This window comes from Dipodomys spectabilis, unplaced genomic scaffold, assembly GCF_019054845.1.
Source record: "Dipodomys spectabilis isolate Male_0828 unplaced genomic scaffold, ASM1905484v1 ptg000046l, whole genome shotgun sequence".
NCBI classification, from domain to species: domain Eukaryota; kingdom Metazoa; phylum Chordata; class Mammalia; order Rodentia; family Heteromyidae; genus Dipodomys; species Dipodomys spectabilis.
Window position 1 is genome coordinate 6,947,614 of NW_024870723.1, and position 13,040 is coordinate 6,960,653.

Sequence of the window (13,040 nt, forward strand, 5' to 3'; positions counted from 1 at the left end):
AGTCAAGGAGAGGTCTGTGGCCACGTAGAGTATATCAGGTAAGGCAAAATCCAAAGCTCTCCGCCTTTCCAGAAAAGTTTTGGCCCCTTTGGGGTTCCCCATTCTGATGCCTGCAGCTGATTGGTGCCCTGGGGGCCATGGAGGCCGGGACTACAGCCCTGATTGGAGTCTTAGCAAACCCTTCATCCCCCACCTCCCTGCTTTGTGTGGAAGATAATGTTGCCCAGGAGCCTCCTGGTAGGCAGGTCAGGCTGTACTAGGGCTTTCAATAACCCACTTCTAGTTAGGTGCCATGGCTGTAATCCTAGCTACTGGGGGCTGAACTCTAAAATCATGGTCCAAAGCTAGCCCAGGCAGATAAATCCACAAGACTTACCTTCAATTAAATAGAAAGAAATAAAAAGAAAGAAAGAAAGAAAGAAAATAAAGAAAGAAAATAAAGAAAGTAAAGAAAAGCCAGAAGTGGAGGTGTGGCTCAAGTGGCAGAGTACCAGCCTTAAGCAAAAACAAACAAACAAAAAAACCCCAAAAAACAAAATAAGAAAGAGCATGAGGTCCTGAGTTCTGTCGTCGTCATCGTCTTCTTCTTCTTCTTCCTCCTCCTCTTCCTCCTCATCTTCCTACTCCTCCTCCTCCTCCTCCTCCTCTTCCTTCTCCTCCTCCTCCTTCTTCTTCTTTTGTTGTCGGTCATGGGGCTTGAACTCTGGGCTTGGCGCTGTCTCTGAACTCTTCAGCTCAAGGCAAGTGCTCTACCACTTGGGCCACAACACCACTTCTGGTTTTCTGGTGGTTTATTGGAGAAAAAAGTCTTACAGACTTTCCTGACTGGGCTGGCTTTGAACCGTGATCCTCAGATCTCAGCCTCCTTAGTAGCTAGGATTACAGGCATAAACCACTGGCACCCAGCTGAGTTCTGTCTTCTTACTGGCATGCATACACATGTGCACATGCGCACATACACAAACTCATTTCCCTCTGCTTGCTAAATCAAACTCAGAAGCAAATAACTAGAAATGAGAACAGCAGTGACCTATTTTATATCAAGGCTCAATACTAATCAGAATATGTGCTCCCCTTCCACCCGTGTGTGTGTGTGTGTGTGTGTGTGTGCGTGTGTGTGTGTGTGTGTGTGTGTGTGTGTGTGTGTGTGTGTGTATAAGCATGATTTTCTTAGCTGTAGAAAAAGCTAGACTTTGGGTTACAAGCAATGAAAGCAATTGAATAGTCTGTAGTAATCCTTTGTCTCTGGGAACAGGAAAAAAAAAATTGGACTTATTTTGTGAGGGAGAAATTCATGGTGCCACGTGGGGAAATTTCTGTCATGTCCATCAACTAAGAGCCTGTGGGAGGATTTTCGGGGACTGCACGGTGGTGAATTTCTCTCGCTGAGCTGGGGGGACAGCTCTCCCAGCCACTGGGAGCATCATCATCATTCCTGAGCTTCCAACAAAGGCAGAGCACTGCAAGTGTGGTTCTCACAGGAATGGGAGTCTAGGATATTAATGAAGAAAGGAAAGGGGGCTGGAGGGGGGAAATGGAGTTATTTTGGAGGAGCAGTCTGCCAATCACAAAGCAGATTCCATATGTCCGAGGAGTGGCAAGGGCCATTTTTCAAGCCCCAGTGTCTTCAAGGAGGTGAGGATGAGGGGGAGTGTGGAGGGAGTGGAGCTGACCGGTTTGGCATCATCTGTCTTGAGAGACATGATTCAAGAAAGTGTCTCACTTTGTGGACCAGCCACACTGTGTAAGAAACCAGAAAGCGGCCTGAAGTAACACGACATCTCCACAGCACTTTGGTTTATGAAACACTTCCACATTTATTATGCTTTCTGTGACTGCACCCAAAGGTTGCAATATATGGACCCCCACAAGGGTGGCTAGAGGCCTGGAGGCGCAACAGTCTATGTGGCCTGCAGAATTTCCCAGGGTGCTCCATGAAAGAAGCGCAGGGGAAATGACCCAGGGACCCAGAGCTTCCACGCATGCGCTGAGCATATACATGACTTTTCTGACACGTGCATTCTCAGATGCTTGCAGACCCAGGGCCTCAGACAAGCCATAGGACCTCCTGGCTATCATTAGAGTGATGATAATCCTCATCTCAGTGCTGGGTCACTGAGAGGATTAGATGCGGAAAAAGATTTAAAACCACGTTGTAAACTGAGAAGCACTATTTTTGTTGTTGTTGTTAAATTCATACAGGAAAGGCGGAATCCTCCCCAGGCCTGTCTGTATTTCACACACGTCTACATTCATAGCAAGATGACTTCTTTTCTGAGGACAGGTCAGGCTGGATGCCAAGCGGGGGGTGGGGGGGTGGGTGTCCTTGGGGAAGATGACCTGAACTGGACTTGAATTAGAAAAGCTATTATGGCTGGGCCTAGTGCTATGTACCTATGATCCCAGCTATACAGATGATGTAGGTAGGAGAATCACTGTCTAGGCCTAACTGTGAGATCCTATCAAACAGGACTAAAGCAAAAAGGGCTAGGGGTATGGTTCAGATGGTAGAGCACCTGCAGAGCAAGTGCAAGGCTCTGAGATCAAGGCCAGTATGGGGGACATAATTATGATCTATTCGGGGTGTCAGTGTCATGAGATGGCTACTAGCCTTCGGAAAGAGAAGGCACCAGCCAAGGAACCATCTGGAGATATTGAGCCAATTGGTGTAGTACAGGTGAGAAAGGCAGGATTTTTAAGGCTATGGACAGGCTCCTGGGAGGGGCCCCGAGGGAACAGCACAGGCCTGGAGTCACAGCTGGGGGTGGGAGGCGAGGACACAGGCCAGGCCAGGAGAGGGAAAAGATGAGATCTGGGTTAAAAAAAAAAGTGGTCACGGTTCTACAGGAGGAACATGAGGAGGCTTGTCTTGGGGGATGGAGGTTCTGGACTCCGGGAGGCCCCGATCGGCTCCCAAGGAGCGGCACCTGCTGGCTGGAGCATCTTGGCAGACACCATGGCAGGCTCTCTTGTGGCTAGGTGGTGGCTCAGAGCTCTTCCTGCCTCTAATAGCAGAAAAGCTGAGCTGCCCCCCGGCCCCAGGCTAGGCCTAAGGAACGGGGTGATGCCACAGCCAAGCACAGGCATGCGGAGGGGGCCCTAGCTATTGTCTTCCTGCTAGGAAGAAGAAACCATCTGCTTTTGCTTTTATGTGAACCATAGCCTGAAAAAGGAGGGGTGAGTGAGTCACCCAAGGTGGGAAACACAGTGGGACTTCCCAAAGGTTCCTAGCGCTCCCTCTTACAATGGAGCACCTCTGCATGCTTTCTGCCCAATCGTATTAGGGGGAAAGAGCCCTGTCAGTCACCTGGGGGCCTCTGGTGAGCTGGCCGCCTCCTTTCCCAGTCACGTCAGGGCAGAGGCTGCTCCTGGGACGTTGGGCTCCATCAGGACAGGGCCTGTGTCTCAGACCTGCCTCTAGCTGACATTAATCCCATGAATTCCAACTTCCTCCACCACCCCGGACACGGCTACAGTGCAACTTCTTGGCTCTTCACTTGCCCATGTCCAGCGGGCTTGCTGAAATGCCCGGCACCGGAGAACTAGCTGCAGCTCCACTTTGGGAAATGGTGTCAGGTTAGAACTTCTATTACCAGACTCTTGGCAGCTCCTGGATGAAAACAAGTGTGTCCAGATGCAACTGCCTGTACTGGGACATCCGTTTGTGCGGCCTGGGGGGGTCTCAGAAGAGCAGCCCTGAGGGTTTCAACCTCTGTTTCACACAGTGGATCCCTGCTCACACTGCTCAAGTGCGTGCTCCTGTGGCCTGGTTCTTATGGGAGTCTTGTGTCTTCCTCCCAGGACCCTCTCCCCTCCCCTTTCTTCTCCCAGGGCTCCCAGCATGGGGCCTTGGCCATTCTGTCAGCACCCCAGCCCTTCAAGGGTCCATTCTGAGGCCACAAGGCCACCTGGATAGGGAGACTGTTTTGACATCAAGGCCAAACTAAACCAAACTGAACCAACTCGGAGGCTCTGGTTACCGCTGAGGCTGTAGGAACCCAACTTACGTCTTAATTACGTCTTAATTAGTGACAAAGCAAACATTGTGGCAACAGGCAAATTAACGAAATAAATGAGGCTAATTTGTTAACTACATCCACATAGCACATGATTGAGGTGGGAGGGTCAAGACTGCCTTCTTGATTTGCAGAGAGGGTGGGTGGAAGGAAGGAAACATGGAGTCCTTGGGCTTGGAGCAGCAGCGTCTCAGAGGCCCAAGTCCCAGCTTTGGCTTGGGGATGGCTGCTGACCCTCCTGCTCCCACCCTGTTTGAGCACAGCAGATTTCTCCCAGTGGGTGCTTCCTGTGAGCCCAGAATAGCAGGTGCCATCTGTCCTGTTTTAGATGTCATATGTCCACTGATGACTGGCAAACAGGGCGGGTCAGCAAGAGGAACTGAGAGGAAGTGGGGGGATGGTGAGAATTGGCATTAGAAATTGGGGTGCTGCAGAATACGAAAATAATTTACAGGGCTCTCAGCCAGGTGGGGGTCCTGGGCAGAGAATCCTTAGCATCTGTGGCTAAGGATTCTCCAAGGCAGGGGCCCTGGACTGTCTTTGGCCCCGAAGGGCTCACACTTCTGGGACAGAGTGGCCTTCAGGACAGAGCAGGCTTGGAGTAGGAGAGCTTACTGGCCCCCACGATGGTGCCCGTGGACTGGGCAGTGGGGACTGTCTCCTGCGGAAGGCTGTGGTCAGGCGCTGTCCCCCGCCGTCCCACCCCGCTGCACAGCAGGCGCTTCTCGTCCAGCAGGGACAGGTGGTACTCGCACAGGTCGATCAGCGAGGCCACTTGCTCGTGGAGCGGCATCATCTTGAACTTCCTCTGGGCCAGGAAGAAGAAAGCTTCTACAAATGCCTGCAGACACATCCCTGTGGACAGAGAGATGGCATCAGGGCGCTGCCATGCACGAGAAAGGCTGACTGGCAAGACCCAGCCTCTCTCCCTACCGTGCTTCATTCTGAAGGCTGGGCCTAGGCCGAGTCACAGAGGCTCACCAGGCCTGGGCACCAGGAACTTAAATAGCATGTGCAGTACTTTTCACAGCTATCGAAGCTGAGTCTCAGAGAAGTGGGGGATACCTGGGTAGAAAGTGAGGGGGCTCGGATTTTAACTGCACACAAAGCCTTGCTCTTGGACACCACACAGAAATGTCTTCCTGAAAACCTAGCTCCCAGCTGGGCACTGGTGGCTCACGACTGGAATGCTAACACTTAGGAGGCTGAGATCTGAGGATCGAGGTTTGAAGCCAGCCCAGGCAGGAAAGTCTGTGAGACTCTTATCTCTAATAAACTACTCAGAAAAGGCCGGAGGTGGTGTTGTAGCTCAAGTGGTAGAGCGCTAGCCTTGAGCAAAAGAAGCTCAGGGACAGCGCCAGGGCCGAGTTCAAGCCCCAGGACCAGCAACTAACAAAAACCAAACACCAGCACCAAAACCCAGTTCCCTACTTCCTAAAGAATGCTGCTCTGACTGAGGCCCCGACAGTAGCAACTCCATGAACAGTGTGCATCCCTGCTCCAGACCAGATGAGGAGCTTGCGCCAGAACACAAATCACCCGCCTCATCCTTCGCTGTGGCACGGCTCTAACGGAAGCGGGTGCTGCTTATGCTACGGCTCAGGCCTCGTGTCCTGGACTGGAACCAACCATTCATGGGCTGGAACTTTGAGTAGCTCTCATCTACACGACTCAGCAACCTTTTGGAAATGAGAATGTGGCTTGTTTGGTAGAGCACCAGCCTTGAGTGAAAAAGCCGAGTGACAGAACGCGATGGTGAGTTCAAGCCCCACTACTGGCATCCAAAAAGAAAAAATAAAAGAAAAAACCCCAGTCCTGCCTTATGTTCTAGGGATGTATTTTAAGACCTCCCCAACCAACAACCGCCTGAAAGCGCAGGTAGTATTGAATTCTGTTATCTAGTTATCTATAATAGTATACGTTATATATAGGTATATATGCCATGTGTTTTCTTATCTGTCCCTCAGTGTTTGCACATAGCACAGAATTAATTTCTCTCTCCATGTTTTAAGCCTTGGCACCTAATTTAAATCACTGCTCATGCACATTGGGGCCGTTATTAAGTAAACCAGAGTTACTTAAACATCAGCACTGAGATACTATTACAGTCAATCTGGGAAGTGGACAGTTGCTAAGTGAAGAATGGTTGGTAGCCTATACAGAGTAGATATGCTGGACAGAGAGATGATTCATGGTCCAAGTGGGAAGAGGCAGGGCAGTCTGAGATTCTGTGATGTTATTCAGATTAGATATTTCTGGAATTTTCCATAGAATATATTCAGACTGACATTGGGCTATGAAACTAAAGAAAGCAAGATTTCAGATAACAGGGATTCAGTGAAGAGGGGAAGAGAATCAGTTTTCACATGTGCCAGACATACTAGAACTCCTATTGTGCAGATGAGAAAACTGAGGCCCAGCGGATGGGCCCACATTTGTAGGGAGCAGTGATGGGATTTGCCCATGGCCTCCTGCACTGATGATTCTGCACCCCTTCCCCTGTGTCTGGGGGTGAGAACACAGTTGTAGAGGGCACAAGGGCTGAGATGGAAATGTATGGAACTTACAGGGCACCACCTAGTCCAGACTTGGAGGGTCTGGGGTAGGGGTCAGAGGAGGCTTGTGGGGAAGGGGAGGGACACTTAGAGTTGGGCCCTAGAGAAGGAGAGGGCCTTGATTGACAGGCCAGGGGTGGTGGGTGGGGCTGGGAGCAGGGAGGAGCAAGGCAAGCAAAAGGGGCCCTGGCAGCCGGTGGATTACCCAGGGCTGAGGGAGGGGCCAGCTGGCCAGAGGCTGGGGGCGGGGCACAAGAGCCCCTGGTGTCAGCCCCACTCCACTTTGGGGCTGTGGATTCCCACATCTGAAATAGCCTCACCACGTTGTCTAGACCAGTGATTCCCAAATTATTTCTTTTATATTCAAGGAAACTTTTGTTCCCCCCGCCCTTGGTTTGTTTGATTTCTTAGATACAAGTCTTATGAATAAGCCACCCCAATTTACCAGGCTAAGTCATGTGGGACTCAGAGTCCTATACCTTAGGACCTTCAGATCTTTACAACCATTTTTTGAGAAAATTTGCTTAGCATCTTCATGTTACCAAGGGACTGGGTGGCACATGAGATCCTGTCACAGGAAGCCATGAAAACTGGACCAGATTCCGGGGCTCCTGATGAGCTCACAACACCTTCTAACTGCATGACACCCACCCCACAGACAAACTCTGAAAGAAAAGGACAATCAAGGTCAAACACATGTCAAGATTAAGGTCTGGGAAAGAGGGCCACCTCTTCTAACCACAGCTGGTAAGTGGACTTTGCTTAGCCAGCCAACACAGAGGCAATGGGTTGGAGAAGGCACAGCCTAAACTACACCCTGAACATAGGGGTCTCTGGCCCCAAACAGCCCATATTAAGGCACTGAGCATCTGAATTTAACAAAGGATTACTTTTGATCTTCTTTTTTTCTTTTCAAAGGGGCCTGACCTACGCCACTATTTGGTGAGAACTAAACCATTTTAAGAATTCGAAAGGGGCAGGAGGAGGAGAAGGAGAAGAAGAGAGAGTCAGCCTGCTAAAATCAGTTTAGATTCAGGATCAGGGTGCTGGGATTTCCAGTGGAAAGGTAAGACCGCAAGACAGGAAAGGGGCAGCTCCTACCAGAGTGGAAGTTGAAGCCTTTTCCAGACACTTCCTGAATAGTCTATGTGTATGATCGGGGGACCTGGCTCTTTCTCCTTCCTTATTACTATTTACTATAAAATGCAATGAGAATATTGACAGAGGGTGTTGGCCAGGCTCAGGCCTTATCCTCTCTGAGAACTATGTGCTGACTGATCTTCCCCCATCCTGTCTGCAAAAAGGCATTTTCCCACTCAGTTGTACCAACAACTCCTGCAGATCCTCAACAGCTAAGTAGTCCTTATAACCATTATTTTAAAGGCTGCACAATATTCCATCAACTGGGTTGCCTGGTAGATACCTATAGTCTCAGCACTTGGAGGCTGAGGTTTGAGGGTCTGTTGAGCATAGAGTTTGAGATCAACCTTTGCAACAGAGCCACACTCTCCTCCACCTTAAACAAACAAAATTAGTCCATCAAAGTTTTGCCTTGGATACCATTTCACTACCTCTGCCCTGTCTGAACACCAAATATTAAGATTTGCTCGCTTTTTTTGAGAATAGTATAATCAATAGTGAATGTCACTGTTTTTATTTTTGATTCATTTATTTTTTAACAATGAAACCCTATGATTCTGGGTTGTTTTCTTCTGTTTTTAAAGCATTATATTGGTTTGGAAATTAATTCCATGTTAAAAAATCCTTCAATAGCCAGGCACCTATGGAGCACACCTGTAATCCTAGCTACTCAGGAGGCTGAGAGCTGAGAATTACAGTTTGAAGCCAGCCCAGGTAAAAAAAACTGAAAGACTCTTTTTTCCAATGAACCAGCAAAAAATCAAAGTGAAGATGTGGCTCAAGTGGTAAGAGTACTAACTGTGAGAGAAAAATCAAAGGTCAAACCCCCAAGTTTAGCCCCAAAATATTTCAGTCTTTAGAGTTCCCCCATGGGCAAAGCACAGGAACAAGGGAATGAGAGATAAAACCATTGCACCCTCCAAGTTACAGGGGTGACTGCTTGCTCACCAAGCCAACCCAAGTACAGAATAAAGGCAGTGGTCAGGTGAGCACATAATTGCTGTAAACTTTGGAAAAAAACAATTCTGCAAAAGTCTGAGAGTCTTTCAAGAATTCATATTATTCAACACATGGTCATAGTCTTCAAAATGTTCCCTAACAGAATATGCAATTGAAAAATAAACAACGTAAATGTCATATTCACTGTTGACTTATCTGTAGTACAAGTGGGTAGACAGCAGAGCTAAGATTTCAAAGGCACTGAAACAAATCCTTCTATCTTTAATGTATTTTCCAAACTAGATAATGCACACTGTTTGACAAAGATTAGAGGGGGGAAAAAAGCAACCATATTATTTAAAAAATACCTCCAACCCTGCCTTTGGCCATCCCATATAGAGTTAATTGTCTGAGTGCTTCCTTGTTTCTGGCCATCTGCTGGGATAAATCTAGGGGTCCATGGCTGTGTTCCCAGGAAAACCTTGGGCACCTGGGGACATCTGGGCACCTGTGCAACCCAGTGAAGACTTGAGCTGACACGAACCTTTATCACCCGTGTGTCTCAGTTGTTATTTCCACTTTATAGCTGAACTAAGCTGAGAGGCAACGCTGAAAACTCTTCTCCAGGAAGATTTGCAGACTAATAAAAGCAGGATGATCCAGACCATATGCTCAGATGTTGAAATGGCGATTCAGCCCCTCCCCAGAGCTGAGGTGGTTCCCAGGTGATGTGAGGCCCCAGGCCAGGGACCCCACTTTGAGACCACTGCCCAGCCTGCAGGGTCCAGTCTGCCTGTCCTTCACTCTCAAAACCCCAGCTGCAACCAAGATTCTTGTTTACAAAAAGACCTGCCCTAAACGGAGAGAGTCTTGACTTTTGTCTAAAAACGTCTACATTTATTTTAAGACATTGATTGAGAGAAAACCCAGATGGTTATTTTTAAAAGACTAATGATGGAGAAACCACGAAGTTTCTCTCACTGTGCATTAAGCTCCCTCTTCATTTCTGAGAAACCACACATTGTAGACCAGGGGCTTCTTGCAGCAGCATTGCTGGACCACGAAGCACAAGGGCGGTCTGGGCCCTGTCCTCTTAAGAACTCAAGATGGAGACGGTGAGAGAGAGCTGGTTAGATTCTGAATGTGGTGTTAGTCTACAGGTCTGAGATCTGCCCATGGTAGGGACAAGTCAGAGTCCAGTGAGATGGACTTGTTTCCCCTAGCACTGGGATTTGAACTCAGAACCTCATGTTCTCACTGGGCTTGCTTTCTTGGCTGTCACCACTTGAGGCATGGCTCCAGTTTGGCTTTTTTTGACTGGCTATTTGGAGATGGATTCTCATGGAATTTTCTTCTCCAGCTGGCCCTGAACCACAGTCCTCCTGGTCTTGGCCTCCTCAGTAGGTAGAATGGCAGGCACTAAGTCACGGGTGCCCTGCTAATCTCTTAACTTCTTTACTGCAGGCTTTAAGTCTTCAAAGAGCTGACCATGTCAGAGTTTTCCCCACACTGCCAAAAGAAAAGAAAATTCTAGGAACAATGGCAGCCTTGCAGCGTTAATGGGGATGGGCCACATCCTTGTCTGCTGGATGCTCCTACGAAGAAGAAGGCAGTCAGATCTACAGGTTTGCAAGCGAGCTCTCCCCACCTGGCTCCCACATGTGAAGATAAGATATTGAGTCTGCCTTCCTTCCTTCCTTCCTTTCTTCCTTCCTTCCTTCCTTTCTAGTTCTTTCGTTCAGCTTCATTTGGGTTGACAGATGTCGCTGGAGAAAGCAGTTTTAGAATTGTTCCAGTTGCAGCCAGACACATGCCTCTCACTGGAGATCGTGAGATGAGGCCCCTGACAGCCCCAGCCTTATTCTGTCAATCAACAGGATGAGGGCGGGCCCACTGGCTCCTCCTGGTGCACAGCTACCTCAGCTTACTCCCAGGGAGGCATCCTGGTTCACACACACACACACACACACACACACACACACACACACACACCCCACAAATGCGAGCACGGTAGCTGTTCTCACTAATCCCATCATCTATTCTGGAGCTTAAGGATGGAGACAAGATTAATAACTTACGTGTGCCTAGTGCTTTCCAATTTACAAGGAATATCTGTCTTCTCGGCTAGTTTGCAGACATTATTACAAATATTCCTCATTTACAGTCGGGGGACACAGGTCGCTTGTTGAGGTCTCTCCCTAAGTGGAAGGAGTAGCGTTTCAACCCGTGCTAATCTTGCATCCCAACCCAATGCTCTTTTTCCAACATTATTAGGCTTTTTTAACATCTGACAGTTATATATGATTTTACAGTTTACAGAGCACATTTGCATATATGATATAATTAAATCCAAATCATTGTTGACAGCCAGGGATATTATCCAGGACTGAATATAAGATTCCCCCACCCTCCCTTTCAAAAGTGTCTCAGCGTCCCTGCTAGTTGTTCTAACCCAAGGTATCAGTGAGTGAGGACAGTCTGGGTGAATTCCTTTCCTCTCCTCAACCTTCAAATCTCTTTCGTATTACTCACCTAGAATAAATGCTTCTGCCTCACCATGAAATCCCAAATGTTTATATATGTTCACGTTTTCTGTTTGGAATCATTGCTGGGGGTGGGGGTGGGGAGGCAGATTGATCTGCACTGGAATTAGCTTTGTGATTCCTCTCAGTGCAGCAAACAACACCCTGAAGAGCGATCGTTGAGGGCCGCACAGGCACACAGGTGGCTCATCACCTCTGACTTCTCCCCATTCCTAGCTTCGGGTCTGCTGCTGCATGAGCCCCACCCCTGCCATGACCACTGGCTCTCCAGGCCTGGGCCACATTGGTCAGTAGATCAGACCAGAGTAGTTGCCATGCGGTGACATTGGACCCCGTGAATGGGGATCCAGAACTCAGCTCTTCCACCTACTAGCTAGTAAGGGATTTCATGGCTCTGGCTCTTAAGTGTTTTTTGTTTGTTTTGTTTTTAATCTATAGAGACAGTAATATTGGCCCTGAGTGGCTTTTACAAGGTACCATCCACAAAAAAGCCCAATACAGTGCTTAAAAACTAGCACCTGACAGTCTCCATTTCTGCACTCACTTCTCTTGCCTGGAGTGCTACCAAAGTACTGGTTCTGGTTCCTTCGTTTATGGCTGTTAATCAGTCTCTGGTCTTCCCTATGCAGTCTGTGCCTTGGAGCTGGTCACGTCTTCTTCATGGGCTTCAGTTCCCCCTCCCCTCCCCCCCCTTTTGGAAAATGAGGGGCTAACAGAGTCATCTCAGAATCCTGGCAGTATTGGGAGTGATTATTACTTCTGAATTTTTAAGGTAATAACTACAATCATGAGCAGCATGTGATAAGCTCACTAGGACTTTCCCCGGGCGCTCCTCATGTCCTGTGGAGGCCCCGAGAGGCTGGTACTGATCATCTTTGCATTGTGCAGGTGACAAGTGCTGAATGGCAAGAGGCCAAAGCAGTTGTTCAAGGTCACATTCCTTTTGCCCAAGGTCACACTTTAGAGAGTGTCGATGCAGAGATTCCCAACCTGTGATTGGTATCTGTTCTCTACTAAACCACAGGGAGTCCTTCAAGGCCTAGTTATATTCCTGCTACGCCCGTGTAGCGCACACAGGCACTGTACATCAGCGCCACACCAGCAGCAAGCCACCATCACCCTTGTCCTTGTCTGGATGGAGAAATGAATAAGTGTCAGGATGGAATCATAAATAGATCCTGCAGAAAAATCATTACCCTAGAAGCCCGAAGCATCCACAATCAAAGGCAAAAGCAACAATCTCATCTTTCCTTAATCACAAGTCACCCACTGGCCAGTGGAGAGGGGTGCGAGGTCTCAGGCCAGTCCCATCCAATCCGATTATCCCCCACATAGACACGAGGGCCTGAGTCACTGTTCCTAAAGATAGGGCCACAGTACTGATCATGTCTTCCTGAGACCGCAGCCTGTCATGGTTCTCTTGAGATTTATGGCTTCAGCGGAACCTTCTGAGAACCAATGCTCATTCCTCAGCAAGTGATCAAAACAAATCTCCAGCCTTACACAGTCAAACCACCTTCAAAGTCAAACTAAGAAGGATCACTAAGGATATGTGAGGACACAATAAAGTGTTCGGTGTATGCTGGGTACTGTGGCTGAGTACCTGATGGACACAGCACAGAATCGGAGTGGGAGGTGTGTTTGGTCACTTTCCCTTTGGTCTCTCACTTATGTTTCATGACATGGCAATGTTTTGGTGTTGTCTGGGCTTTCTCATTATTGGGCTCAGAAGCAAAGCCATTTGCCCAGAGTTCGGCAGAGTGGGCTTGGTGGTGGAGATTCCTGGCCTGGGTTGCACTCCCTGACCTTGCTCCCAGCATTCATCCAGTCCCTTGGTTTTCTCCAGT

At 48.6% G+C, this 13,040-nt stretch overlaps 1 protein-coding gene across 1 annotated transcript in view; it reads right to left on the minus strand.

The window, feature by feature from the left end:
* Positions 1-4,596: 4,596 nt before the first annotated feature.
* Positions 4,597-13,040, minus strand: part of Ttll11 (tubulin tyrosine ligase like 11) — a 226,743-nt gene continuing 218,299 nt past the window's right edge. Inside the window, exon 10 of the mRNA XM_042678654.1 lies at positions 4,597-4,871. Coding sequence (XP_042534588.1) covers positions 4,597-4,871 — 275 coding nt within the window. The remainder of the gene's footprint in view (positions 4,872-13,040) is intronic.